Source organism: Hyperolius riggenbachi, chromosome 8 (genome assembly GCF_040937935.1).
Source record: "Hyperolius riggenbachi isolate aHypRig1 chromosome 8, aHypRig1.pri, whole genome shotgun sequence".
Taxonomy (NCBI): Eukaryota; Metazoa; Chordata; class Amphibia; order Anura; family Hyperoliidae; genus Hyperolius; species Hyperolius riggenbachi.
Genome location: NC_090653.1, coordinates 105,264,653 through 105,277,336, shown reverse-complemented (window position 1 = coordinate 105,277,336; position 12,684 = coordinate 105,264,653). Strand labels below are relative to the sequence as shown.

Here is a 12,684-nt window from a genome sequence, read left to right as displayed (position 1 = left end):
TTGCTCAGCTCATACATACTACACCCGCCCTGTGAAGAACAGACCCCGCCCAGCAGCACAGCCACGCCCCCAGGTTATCAGAGTGCACCCGCACATAATAGCAGCCCAGGAACTCTCTCCCGTATTATTGATTATTTTGCCAATCATTGTGCGGCGCGAGCTAAACAGGAAAGGGCGTCCCCGAGGCTCCCGTCCACCAATCAGGCTGTGGTTGTGCTGACGTCACCTTCCCCTTCCCTCCAGCGCTCTCCCCCCGCCTCCATCTCGGGCAGCCTCGGAGCCCATACAAAAGCAAGATGTCGGCCATCTTCAGCAGCCAGCACCGGGAGCCTCCCGCCTAATATCCCCTCCACACCCCCCGCCTATGACAGACGGTGCCCCCCGGCGGCACTCCTCCTCTGTGCGTGGTGCCCCTTGAAGGGCAGCTCCTGTAGGAGGGCGCCAGAGCGGCCTGGCATCGCGGGAGTCGGGTGTCAGAGGAGGAAATGCGTTTACCTTGATGCAGTATGGAGGCTCGTCATATGTAACCAGCATGTACCTGTCGCCCCTACTAGCCGGATCCCGGGCGCGCAGCTGCGGGGACACAAACACAACAAGGGAGGGGCAGTGAATATCACACAACTAGAGTACATAGAGAAAGCATAGAGTCCCCCCAGGCGGACGTTACCTTCATGAATAGCTCAACCGCGCCTTTGGCAATATCCAAACTGGTCGTCCCCAGATACGTCCGCTGGTTCATAGAGGCGGACGTGTCTATGAGGAAAAGTAAAATAGGCATTTTAGCGCATGCTAGGCGGATAGGCTGCCCCCCTAATGCCGCGGTGTGTTGCCCCCCTGCCCTGGGGTAGCCGCTTCATCTATAGGGAAGTGTGGTGAGGGGGAGGGGGGTCGCCCCCTCTGTACAGAGGGAAGACGTCTCGCACGGACCAGCCACCCCTTGCACTGCTCACTGGAGCTCTGACTCTCTTTACCGTGTTCACTGATAGATAACTTCTCTTCCCTCACCTCACCGAGCGGACCATGTGACCGCGCGGCACGCCATTGGGCCGACGCTTTCTCAATATTCATGAGCCGAGCTTGCCCGCGCGCCACGTGACTTGCCGACTTGCTATTGGCTGCGGGGCGCTTGCAGGTTTTGCATATGCATGAGGGAGGCGCGGTCTTTGCAGTGGTGACCGCCGGGCTGTATGGGAGTTGTAGTTTGACAGGATCGTCTATTGTCGGGTTCCATGTTTGAGTCGTACTTGAACGTGTACGCTAGGGCAAGGGTGATTGTGTGTCAGGAGACGTGAAACTGCTGCCCGGTAACCTATGGCAGCAAGAGGTGACTTTGAAAGTGACCAAATGTGGAAAAATCTGTACTACGCAATCTCTACACTACTGACCAAAATGTCGTGTCTTCCATCCACATCACCCAAAGGTGTAAAAATAAAAAAGGCAATTTCAGCTGAACGTTAATTTTTACTATTCCTAATAAAAAAAAAAGTTTAAAAAATGCATGTAAAATATAGTATGCATTGCTGTTATTTTGGACAACAGAAAGTCTTAAAGTGAACCTGTTCTAATTACTAATCTACTGTTATGGGGTAAGACTAAAATGTGCCCACTAAATGACAGGGACGGATCAAGACCAAGTTGCGCCTGGGGCAAGGTCAGGTTTTGGCGCCTAAAGGTCAGGTTTTGGCGCCTAAACTGCCATTCATTTTGCCGCTTTTTTAAGAATTCAACAAACTGCGCCTGGTGCAAGATACCCGCTTGCCCCCCCCTAGATCCGTCCCTGCTAAATGATACAATTTTAAGCAAAGAATTGCCCAAGTGATCATGTTGGCATACAATAAATCTTGTTGATGTTCACTCTCAAATCAAATGTGAACAATTTTAAAGGGGATTGTTTGACAATTTAGTTAATCAGAAAAACTGTTTTTCATCAGTTATGGTGGACAGGAAGTATGCGACGTTGGTTTATTGAAGGTGGAATAATGTATTGCAACATTTTATTTCCGATAGCGACAATTTATTTTCAATCGCATTCATTGCAATTCTATTAAAATTTAAGGTGCGCACATGCATTCAGTCTTAATTGGTTAATTTTACCACATCCATGTAGTATGAGGGCCATTTTGAACAGACTGTAGGTAAGCTCTCTTACTACATGGAAGTGGTAAAGTTGGCCAGTAAAGATTGGATTTGTGCACCCACCTTAAAGAGACACTGAAGCGTCCGAAAAACCTGTTTTTACTTTACAGTCCTCTTTAGAATTAATGCCATACATGAAACACATCCCACGACTAAACTCTCAGTTAAAACCCCCAATCCAAGTCGTGGATTTTGCTGCCCGGGGAAGGCAGAGCCTTGGGCTGTATCTCTACCTCTACCTCCAGTCCAATCAATCTGCGCTGATCGCCGCCTCTCCCCTCTCAGTGAAAGAAGACCGGGAGACGCGGTGATCAGCAAAGATTGATGCGAGTAGAGGCAGAGCTACTGCTTAAAGCTCTGCATATACCCGGAAGGAGCCCCAAATCTTCCCACAGCGATTTCCTGGGTATTAATTGAGAGTTCAGTCACAGGGATGCGGCGTTTCAGGTATGGCATTAATGGTAAAGAAGACTGTTAAGTAAAAACATTTTTTGGGGGGACACTTCAGACTCTCTTTAATGCCTGGTACACACCATGCAATTTCCCATCAGATATATGGGTCGATAATTTCCGACATGCGTTTTCATGATCGATTTACTTATCATTTCTATGCAAATTGATCAGACAAATGATTGGAAATCAGATTGGACCTGTCGGAAATTATCTGTTCGACCCAATTATCTGACTGGAAATTGCATGGTTTGTACCAAGCTTAAAGGGAACTAAGCACCCTTTTTTCACTGGGATTTCTCCTGGCACAGAAGCTGCCATGTTCCCCCCTCCCCTTCTCACAGTCTTTATTTATAGAAGTCAGAGATGCTATCTTGACACATTGGGCAGATTCACAAAGCTTTTTCGCCTGTTTTCCTCTGATTTCACCTTATCTATGTTACTTTTTTTTAAAGAGGAGCTCTCAGCAAATGCTATCTTAGAAAAAAAAACACATATATAAGTAAATGAATACTTGTTCTACTTATATAACGTATGTATTGCACTGTCCACGTTTTGATTTTAGTGAATTTTCTATAGTAAAAAAAGAGAAAATCCTTCTTAGGTTTCTCCATCTTAACTGTGTGTATTTTGAAGCCAATCCTGATGTCATTTCCTCCCTTACTCTCCTCTGCCTGATTGTGTATGCATTGCCCGCCCTCGTCCCAGTCTTCAAGCACTCCCACCCAGCTCTAAAATATAAAATGCATTGTCTTAGCATGACTGTAGATAATCTCTTTGAAGAAACTGTCCTAATTACCCACCTCCCCTCAGTTGATGAAAAAGTATTGTTTACATCTTGGTAATGACTACAATAAACCAATTACCGGTAGCTTCCTGAAATCTCTGCAGCTGGGACAGACGGGCAGGCCTGCTGCAGTAGGCTAATAAAACTACTTTGTAAAATAAAAAGTAAAATGCAAGTTTATTTTAATAATGAGACATTGTTGGCATGCATTTTTCATGTGCTATTGAGACGCCCTGGGTGCTAAAAATGGTGCTTGGTTCCCTTTAAAGAGGATATGTAGTCAAAATAACATAATTAATAAAATTGCTTATTTTTACAATGTTCATTTATCAATTATTTAATTACTGTTTGCCCACTGTAAACTCTTTAATCTCCCTGATTTACATTCTATATTCATATTATTTGCCTGGCAGTTGGAAAAAGCTGTTATTTCCCACAATGCAATGAGGTTATCAGACAGCAAACAGTCAGGACCCTGGTCATGACATCACACTGTGGGAGGGGTTTCACTACAATATCAGCCACACAGAACCTCCTGATGATCTACAGTATTTGAGAAAAGGTAAGGATTTCTTCTTCCGTGGGTAAGCTGGTATCAGTTACTGATTGGAATAAAGTTCAATCCTTGGTTAAAGTTACTCGTTAAATACCTTAAAATTAACCTGTAGGGAGGTGCACTTTGGGAATACTTACCACAGGACGGAGAAGCCTCTGGATCCTAATAAGGCTTCCCCATCCTCACGCAGCTTGTTCCTGCACTTGAACCCCTAAACCAACAGTAGCAGTAATACTTACAGTGGCCTGCCTGCGCAGCCGCACTAGCAACGGAGAACTCAGGCTCCGGCGGAAATAGACGAACCCGCTCTACTGGCCTGTTCAGTAGAACAGACCCAATTGGGCTTGGCTATTTCCGCCTTGGTGGAGAATCTCTAGTATGTATGCACGCACCGCCAACAAGCACTGACAAGATTTTTGGGAGAGCCAGCACTGGATTCCCTCTGCTGAGGAGGATGGGGAAAACCTCTTTAGGATTCAGAGGTTTCCCCCTCCCAAGGAAAGTACCCCCAGAGGCACTTTTTCTCACTACAGGTACACTTAAAAGTAAACATAAGAGGAAGGGAATAAAAGCATTGATACTTACCTGGGGCTTCCTCCATCCTCCTTTAGGCCATTGGCTCTCTTGCTGTCCCCCGGGTCTGCTCAGATCATCTGCTAGCTAGCCCAGTCATTTTTTTCATTTGTGTCCTGTTATGCATGCGCGGCCCTGCAAAACTCCCATCTCCAGTAATATTCTGTGCCGGCGCAGTACTATTGCACAGGTGCAGAATGCTTCCAGTAACGGGGGTGCGCATGCGCAACTGGACGAAGTTACAGGGACGGCTAGCGGACGATCTGAGCGAGGGAGCCCATGGCCTGAATGGGGCTGGAGGAAGCCCCAGGTAAGTACCAATGCTTTTATTCTCTTCCTCCCAGGTACACTTTAATTGTGCCCACCTCACTAAGCTGTTTCCAAAGGCCAACTGTCTCATATCTAGTCATTTCATATTGGTGACAGGATGAGTGAGCATCATTCTAGCAGAGCTCTTCTAGCCAGATTAAGCTGTATCCCCGAGTCTCATATATAGAGCTTACGTTAACCACTTTATCCACCACTACAGTATATCTACGTCCTCTGTGACTTCATCTAAGCCACGAGTCAGTAGATATACATCTTGTACAGAAGCAGTGCTGTGCAGGATTGGGTTTGCTCCTGTGCACATTTCTGGCACTATCTGATGCAGCAGTAATTGGTGAACGGGAATATATGTTTCCTGAGCTAATGGGATTGATTTTTACCATTAAAAATACAGTACTTTTATTTTCTTAGTTCATAGTGAAAAATACACTCTGTAGCATTATTTCAGAATCAAATATCTTCACCATAAATTATGACAGGAACATAATCTAAGTTTTGTGATAAGCGGTAAGGATAGCAAACCAAAATTTAGTTTTTGATCTACAGTAGCACTTTTTATTTTTAAACTGGAATTGGTAAAACTGAGAAATAATGTGTTTTTTCAATTTTTTTTCCTTGTTTTCCCATTAAAATTCATAGAAAACAAAATTGTTTGAGGGAAAAAATGGCATACAATGAAAACCTAGTTTGTCTTGAAAAAAACAATATATATTTAATTTCTGTGTCATAAGTAGGGATAAAGTAATTTCTAATTAACTACTTTGGCCTTTTGGACGTGTAATATATGTCCAAAAGACCGCTTGTGCGCTCCCACAGCCGATCGTGCAAGTGCACTCCCGGGCCACGGTTTGTTAGCCAGGGAATCAATGAATCGGGACATGGTGCCCGATCATTGATCCCTTTCTCCAGCAGAAAGAAGCCTCGCTCTTTCTGCCTCTTATGTCCCCCCTACGTCCATCTAAGCGAGCGTACATGTTACGTTTAGAGTGACGTAATGTAAACAAACTCAATCATCTTGTGGCCAAATAGTAAAACTACATCTACATTAAAAAAAAAAGAAATAAACACATATTTACATAAAAAAATTACTATTTACATCCCACCCTCCCAAAAATACCCAAATAAAATGTTTAATAAAAAAAAGAAAAGAAAAAAAACATTACAATAATAATAAAAAAACCGTAAATATTTACCAAATGGTCTAAACTTTATAAATATCTATGTAAAGATGAGATATTATTAATTTTTTTTATTATTATAAGCTTGTAAATAGTGATGGATGCAAAACAGAAAAAAATGCACTTTTATTTCCAAATAAAATATTGTCGTCAGAGGCGGGACATGGTCCTCCAGCACCCAAGGCTGAGACACCAAAGTGCGCCCCTCCATCCCTCCCAGCCCAGCTGTTACACACTGATTGCTATTTGACTAAGAGGGCCACAGGGCCCACAACCTCCCCAACACCTTAATATCTAGTTATCTGGCTTGCAGTCACTGCTATGTATCCCCTTTTTTTATTTCTTTCTGCTTCATACACAATTAGGAATGACAGCTGAATGAATTGTGCGCCCCCCTCCTACACTGCGCCCTGAGGCTGGAGCCTCTACAGCCTATGCCTCGGCCCGGCCCTGATTGTCGTCATACATTGCGATAGGAACATAATTTAAACCCGGGACTATTAGGCAAATACAATACATGGGTTTTAATTATGGAGGCATGTATTATTTTAAAACTATAATGGCCGAAAACTGAGAAATAATGATTTTTTTTTCTGTTTTTTTCTTATTCTTCCTGTCAAAATGCATTTACAGTAAAGTAACTCTTAGCAAAATGTATCACTCAAAGAAAGCCTAATTGGTGGCGGAAAAACAAGATATAGATCAGTTCATTTTGAAGTAGTGACAAAGTTATAAGCGAATGAATGAGAGGTGAAAATTGCTTGGATGCATAAAGTGAAACATGACTGAGGGCTGAAGTGGTTAAATAAGGACACAGCTAAACTGTCAAAACTGCTCTGGTCCATAAGTGGGAAACAAGGTCTGGATGCTAAGTAGTTAAAGTGGAACTGATGTATCTTTTAAAAAAAAAAGATTTTCACTTACCTGGGGCTTCTGCCAGCCCCCTGCAGCCGACCTGTGCCCACGCCGTTTCAAAACAATCCTCCATTCCACTGCCACAGATCACTTTTCTTCACGCAGTGGAAGCCGAGTTCTAAGTCGACGTCCACTGCGCCTTGGCATATCCTCGTACACGTTCCCATGGCCCAGAGCACCCTGTGCAGGTGCAGTAAGATAAAATCTCTACTGCGCCTGCGCAGTACGCAACCCGATGACAGGAGCGTGAACGATGATGCGCACGGCCACTGCCGCGCAGGCACAGTGAAAGAAAGAAGTGAAAGTGATTCACTGCAGGGGAACGGAGGATAGTTTTGAAACAGCGTGCTTCTAAATCTACTTTTTAAGTTTTTACTGTTTTATTGTTTTTACTTAATGACACATTCACTGAAGTATGCCAGAGCTAAAATCTATGAACTATTGAACCTATTTATCTCTTTCCTGCTCTCAGAAGCCATTTTCTGGTAGGAAAGTGTTTTATAGTTTTAATTTCTTATCAGTGAGGGTCACGCTGCAAAAAACACATATTCTGACCCAGTCCTGACTCAGACAGGAACTGCCACTTACATACCTGATGTTTAAAGGAGTTATCAGGCAAAATAAAAAAAGAAAAATGTCATATGTCACCTCGGGTATCCTTTAACCACTTGATGACCGCAGTGTTAACCCCCCTAACGACCAGCCTCATTTTTGCAGCACTGGGCTGTGCAGGCATTTCAGCCTCCTGCACAGCCTGAGCCCAGCTATGAAGCCCAGCGATCGGACTCACCTCCTTTTTTTGTCCCTAAGGGGACATGCTGTCTGAGGTGTCCGATCGCTGTGGCTGTTTTTTTTTTCTCAGCCTCTATGAGGCTCCCTCTCCCTCCCCTTCCCTCCTCCCCTCCATAATCTTTATGGAACAGGACAGCGATCCATCCTGTTCCGCCTCTCATAGGCATCAGCCTATAAGAGGACGGCGCTCCCTGGGCAATGAGAGGCCGGGGATCGCCTATCTCGTACAGTGCTGTACAGTTGTAAACACCACAGCGCTGTACAGCTGTAAAGTGCAGTGGCAGGGAACGATCGCGCATGCCATGGGAAACTGCAGCCCCAGTACTTGACACCAATCGGTGTTAGGCGGTCCTGGCTCTGCTGCTGCGGCCACGCCCATCAGCGTTAGGCGGTCCCCAGATGGTTAAAGGATACCTGAGATGACATATGACATGATGAGATAGACATGGGTATGTATAGTGCCTAGCACACAAATAACTATGCTGTGTTCCTTTTTTTCTTTCTCTGCCTGAAAGAGTTAAATATCAGGTATGTAAGTGGCTGACTCAGTCCTGACTCAGACAGGAAGTGACTACAGTGTGATCCTTACTGATAGGAAATTCCAACTATAAAACACTTTCCTAGCAGAAAATGGCTTCTGAGAGCAGAAAAGAGATAAAAGGGGTTAATAGTTCATAAATTTTAGCTCTGGCATACTCCAATGAACGTGTTATTGAGCAAAGACAATAAAACAGTTAAAACTTAAAAAGTAGATTTAAACAAAATAAAACTGTGGAATATCTTAAAAAAGTATTTTTTTTAGGAGAAGGAAGATAGATACAATTGTTTATTTTATTAGTTTATTTTCACCTCGGGTGTCCTTTAAATGCTTCTGCAAAGTCAGGGGTATAATTATAAACTACAAGCCACATGACCCTGTAGAACAGACACCTGATGACTTACTTGTACTCCTAACTAAAGAAACTTTTGTGTGGACTTCTGCTGTCCACCAGCAGATGTCCCTCTTCACATACTGGAGCTATGCAATTCTTCTGCTCATCTGCAGGTGGATCTCTGTGAACATTCCAAGATATCACATGATCAACATTTTGGAACCTAAAGCGAGAGGAATATAGAGGTTGCCATATTTATTTCCTTTTAAACAATGCAGATTGCCTGGCTGTCCTGCTCATCCTCTGCTTCTAATACTTTTAGCCATAGTGACCGAACAAGCATACAGAGCAGGTGCTTTGACTGAGGTGTGACTGGATTAGCTGCATGCTTGTTTCAGGTGTGTGATTCAGACTCTACTGCAGCCAAATAGATTAGTAGGACAGCCAGGTAACTGGTATTGTTCAACAGGAAATAACTATGGCAGCCTCGCTTTAGGTTCCATGGAGTCAGATTTATCACGAATCAGTTCTTGGGGGGTGCTCCTAGCATTCCTATTTAGTGCAGTCGGTTTGTGTATAATTTGTACTGCCTATTCTGTCTTGTCTGTGCGATTGCACGGTCGCCAGCGGTTGGCGATAGTGAATCGTTCTGTCTGTTGGGATCGCACTCGCCCTAGCGGTAGCGGCGGTGGTTCCTTCTGTACTTTGCCTGGGAGTGTAGGCCAGAGCTGCGGTTGCTACTGGCTACTCCTTCTGTCTTGCGATTGTCTTGTCGCCAGCGGCGGTCGACAGGAAATCGTTCTGTCTGTTTGGATCACACTCGCCCTAGCGGTAGCGGCGGTAGTTCCCTCTGTACTCAGTCTGGGAGTGTAGGCCAGAGCTGCGGTTGCTACTGGCTACTCCTTCTGTCTGTCTTGTCTGGTACGAACGCTTGCTGTAGGCTCGGTGAGGTAACCGTTTAGCAAGCGCTTGCGTCCTCTATTTCGTGTTTGTGTTTCATTGGTTAGTTAGGGTGGCACGCTTATCACTGGGCGCCTAACACGCGGTGAACGTGCTTAAACGCGTTCGCGTTTAGCTAGCATTTGTTATTTTCCTTGATGTTCTGATCTTGGTTATTTGCTGTGTCTTTGCTACCCTTGTGCTCTGTCCTGCTCAGTCTTCTGTCACTATTGGCAATTGCCATTCTTGCGATTGCGTTCCCACTTTGTTTCCGCTGTTGTGTGTTCACCGTCGCTGGGTGGCGACTAGATTGGTGGACACACATGCATTCTATCCCTGTGCTCTTTCAGTCTTGTTGGCAATCGCCACTCTTGCGTTTGCGTTCCCACTTGGTTTCCGCGGTTGTGTGTTCACCGTCGCTGGGTGGCGACTAGATTGGTGGACACACATACATTCTATCTCTGTGCTCTTTCAGTCTTGTGTCGCTGTTGGCAATCGCCACTCTTGCGATTTGCGTTCCCACTTGGTTTACGCTTGTGTGTTCACCGTCGCTGGGTGGCGACTAGATTGGTGGACACACACACTATGGCCTCGATTCATAAAACTGCCTGCGAGCGGGGAAAGTCGAGCGGGGAAACACCGCTGTCGGTATTTCCGCCTTCAGGGTGGTAATTCATAAAAATGTAGCTACTTGTGATATACGTGCGGAGATACTCCGCTGTAGGCAGGCGTTAGGCTGTCGGGAGACGTGCGGAAACAGGGGAAGCAGGCGGAATCCCTCCGTGCGGTGTTCTCTCTGCAGCTGCTTGGGAGGTCTGTCCCATTCACTGCAACGGATTCCGCACGCTTCTCGCCACATCAGAGGTAGCGGTAATACCCGTCCGCATACCGCTACCTCTAATCTTTATGAATTGACATTTGTTACTGTTGCTGTGATAATCACCGCGCAAGGCGGTGATTGATCACTCTGCTCGCAAATGTCGGCTTTTCATGCGGAAAAAGCCTTTATGAATGCATATTTTGGTGTGTGGTCGGTAAAGTGAGCGTTTTTTTGCATTTCCGAATGCGGGAATGCTTTATGAATCGAGGCCATTCTGTCTCTGTGCTTACTTTTCCCTCTACAGGTGCATTGCACCAAATCTGGGTTCTATTGTTTAATACGCTTGTGGAGGACTTCCGCAGTGTCAGCGCACATCTTGTGCGCTGACCACGGAGATATCCCACAATCGTTGCAGTATGACCAGCCAAACCGAAATTCCCAGTGTAGAGGGAATTTTCGATTTGTACGTCTTTCTCGAATATGCTTCTTGTACCTTTAAGAGGTTTAAAAATCTTGAACCTGAAACAGCAGATGAATTTTTGTCTGAGTGCGTTAAACTTTTAGCGAACTCTGAATTTCAATGCACCCCAGTGTCCACCTGGGCCCACCAAATGGCCTACATTCTGTTTGAGGGCAAAATGTTAAAGTGGGCTTATGATGTGTTAGATCATACCACCCTGAGTCAAAGACCCAGGGGCGTAGGAATAGACCCTGCAGCCCCTGCAGTTGCAGGGGGGCCCCTAGCAAGTCAGGGGCCCGGAGGAGGAAAGGTTGTCACCACCGGCATACCTACCGGGGATGCGACTCTCTCAGCCGCAGGGGGGCCCGGCCGCCCGGGGCTGCTCTGGGGCCCGCTCACTGTCCGTGGGGGGAGCGCTGCTCTGGACCCCCCAGCAAGGTGCTCAACTGGCCGCAGCGTCTAATAGACGCTGCGCCAGTTCATTCCCCGCAGCCCCGCTTCAGCAGCCTGCATAGTCTCCGGCAGGCAGAGCAGGGCTACGGCAAGATGGCCGCCGAAGAAGCCCTACACTGGAGACTTTGTGTCTCTAGTACAGGGCTTCGGCAGCCATCTTGCCGTAGCCCTGCACTCTGCCTGTCAGCGCGGGAGATGTGCTGCAGGAGGACTCGGGGAGCTGCGAGCCAGAGATGCCGGGAGAGGAGAAGACTTCTGTCAGGTAAGTGAATTGTTTTTTTTTCACAGGTGCATTTTTTTTTCTAGTGTCTGCTGCCTACATTGTGATTTTCAGGTGTCTGCTGCCTACATTGTGATTTTCAGGTGTCTGCTGCCCACATTGTGATTTTCAGGTGCCTGCTGCCCACATTATGATTTTCTGGTGTCTGCTGCCCACATTACGATTTTCTGGTCACTGCTGCCCACATTGCGATTTTCTGGTCACTGCTGCCCACATTGCGATTTTCTGGTGTCTGCTGCCCACATTACGATTTTCTGGTGTCTGCTGCCCACATTACGATTTTCAGGTGTCTGCTGCCCACATTACGATTTTCAGGTGTCTGCTGCCCACATTATGATTTTCTGGTGTCTGCTGCCCACATTGCGATTTTCTGGTGTCTGCTGCCCACATTACGATTTTCAGGTGTCTGCTGCCCACATTGCGATTTTCAGGTGTCTGCTGCCTACATTGTGATTTTCAGGTGTCTGCTGCCCATATTGTGATTTTCAGGTGCCTGCTGCCCACATTATGATTTTCTGGTGTCTGCTGCCCACACATTACGATTTTCTGGTCACTGCTGCCCACATTGCGATTTTCTGGTCACTGCTGCCCACATTGCGATTTTCTGGTGTCTGCTGCCCACATTACGATTTTCTGGTGTCTGCTGCCCACATTACGATTTTCAGGTGTCTGCTGCCCACATTACGATTTTCAGGTGTCTGCTGCCCACATTACGATTTTCTGGTGTCTGCTGCCCACATTGCGATTTTCTGGTGTCTGCTGCCCACATTGCGATTTTCTGGTGTCTGCTGCCCACATTACGATTTTCAGGTGTCTGCTGCCCACATTACGATTTTCAGGTGTCTGCTGCCCACATTGCGATTTTCAGGTGTCTGCTGCCCACATTGCGATTTTCAGGTGTCTGCTGCCCACATTACGATTTTCTGGTCACTGCTGCCCACATTGCGATTTTCTGGTCACTGCTGCCCACATTGCGATTTTCAGGTGTCTGCTGCCCTCATTACGATTTTCAGGTGTCTGCTGCCCACATTACGATTTTCAGGTGTCTGCTGCCCACATTACGATTTTCTGGTGTCTGCTGCCCACATTACGATTTTCTGGTGTATGCTGCCCACATTAGGATTTTCTGGTGACTGCTGCCCACAT

The 12,684-nt window shown here is 46.1% G+C and overlaps 1 protein-coding gene across 6 annotated transcripts in view; it reads right to left on the bottom strand.

Moving 5' to 3' along the window:
* The window catches only part of LOC137529059 (integrator complex subunit 6-like), a 163,471-nt gene that overhangs the window by 121,260 nt on the left and 29,527 nt on the right, over positions 1-12,684 (bottom strand). For 3 of the 6 annotated variants that reach the window (XM_068250960.1, XM_068250959.1, XM_068250961.1), the window contains exons 1-3: positions 972-1,040; positions 668-753; positions 496-573 (exon numbers count right to left, since the gene is read on the bottom strand). In XM_068250960.1, coding sequence (XP_068107061.1) covers positions 496-573; positions 668-739 — 150 coding nt within the window. In that variant the 5' untranslated portion in view covers positions 740-753; positions 972-1,040. Of the gene's footprint in view, positions 1-495; positions 574-667; positions 1,076-12,684 lie in introns of those variants that run through there. The other 3 variants (XM_068250964.1, XM_068250963.1, XM_068250962.1) reach the window with 3 other exon arrangements.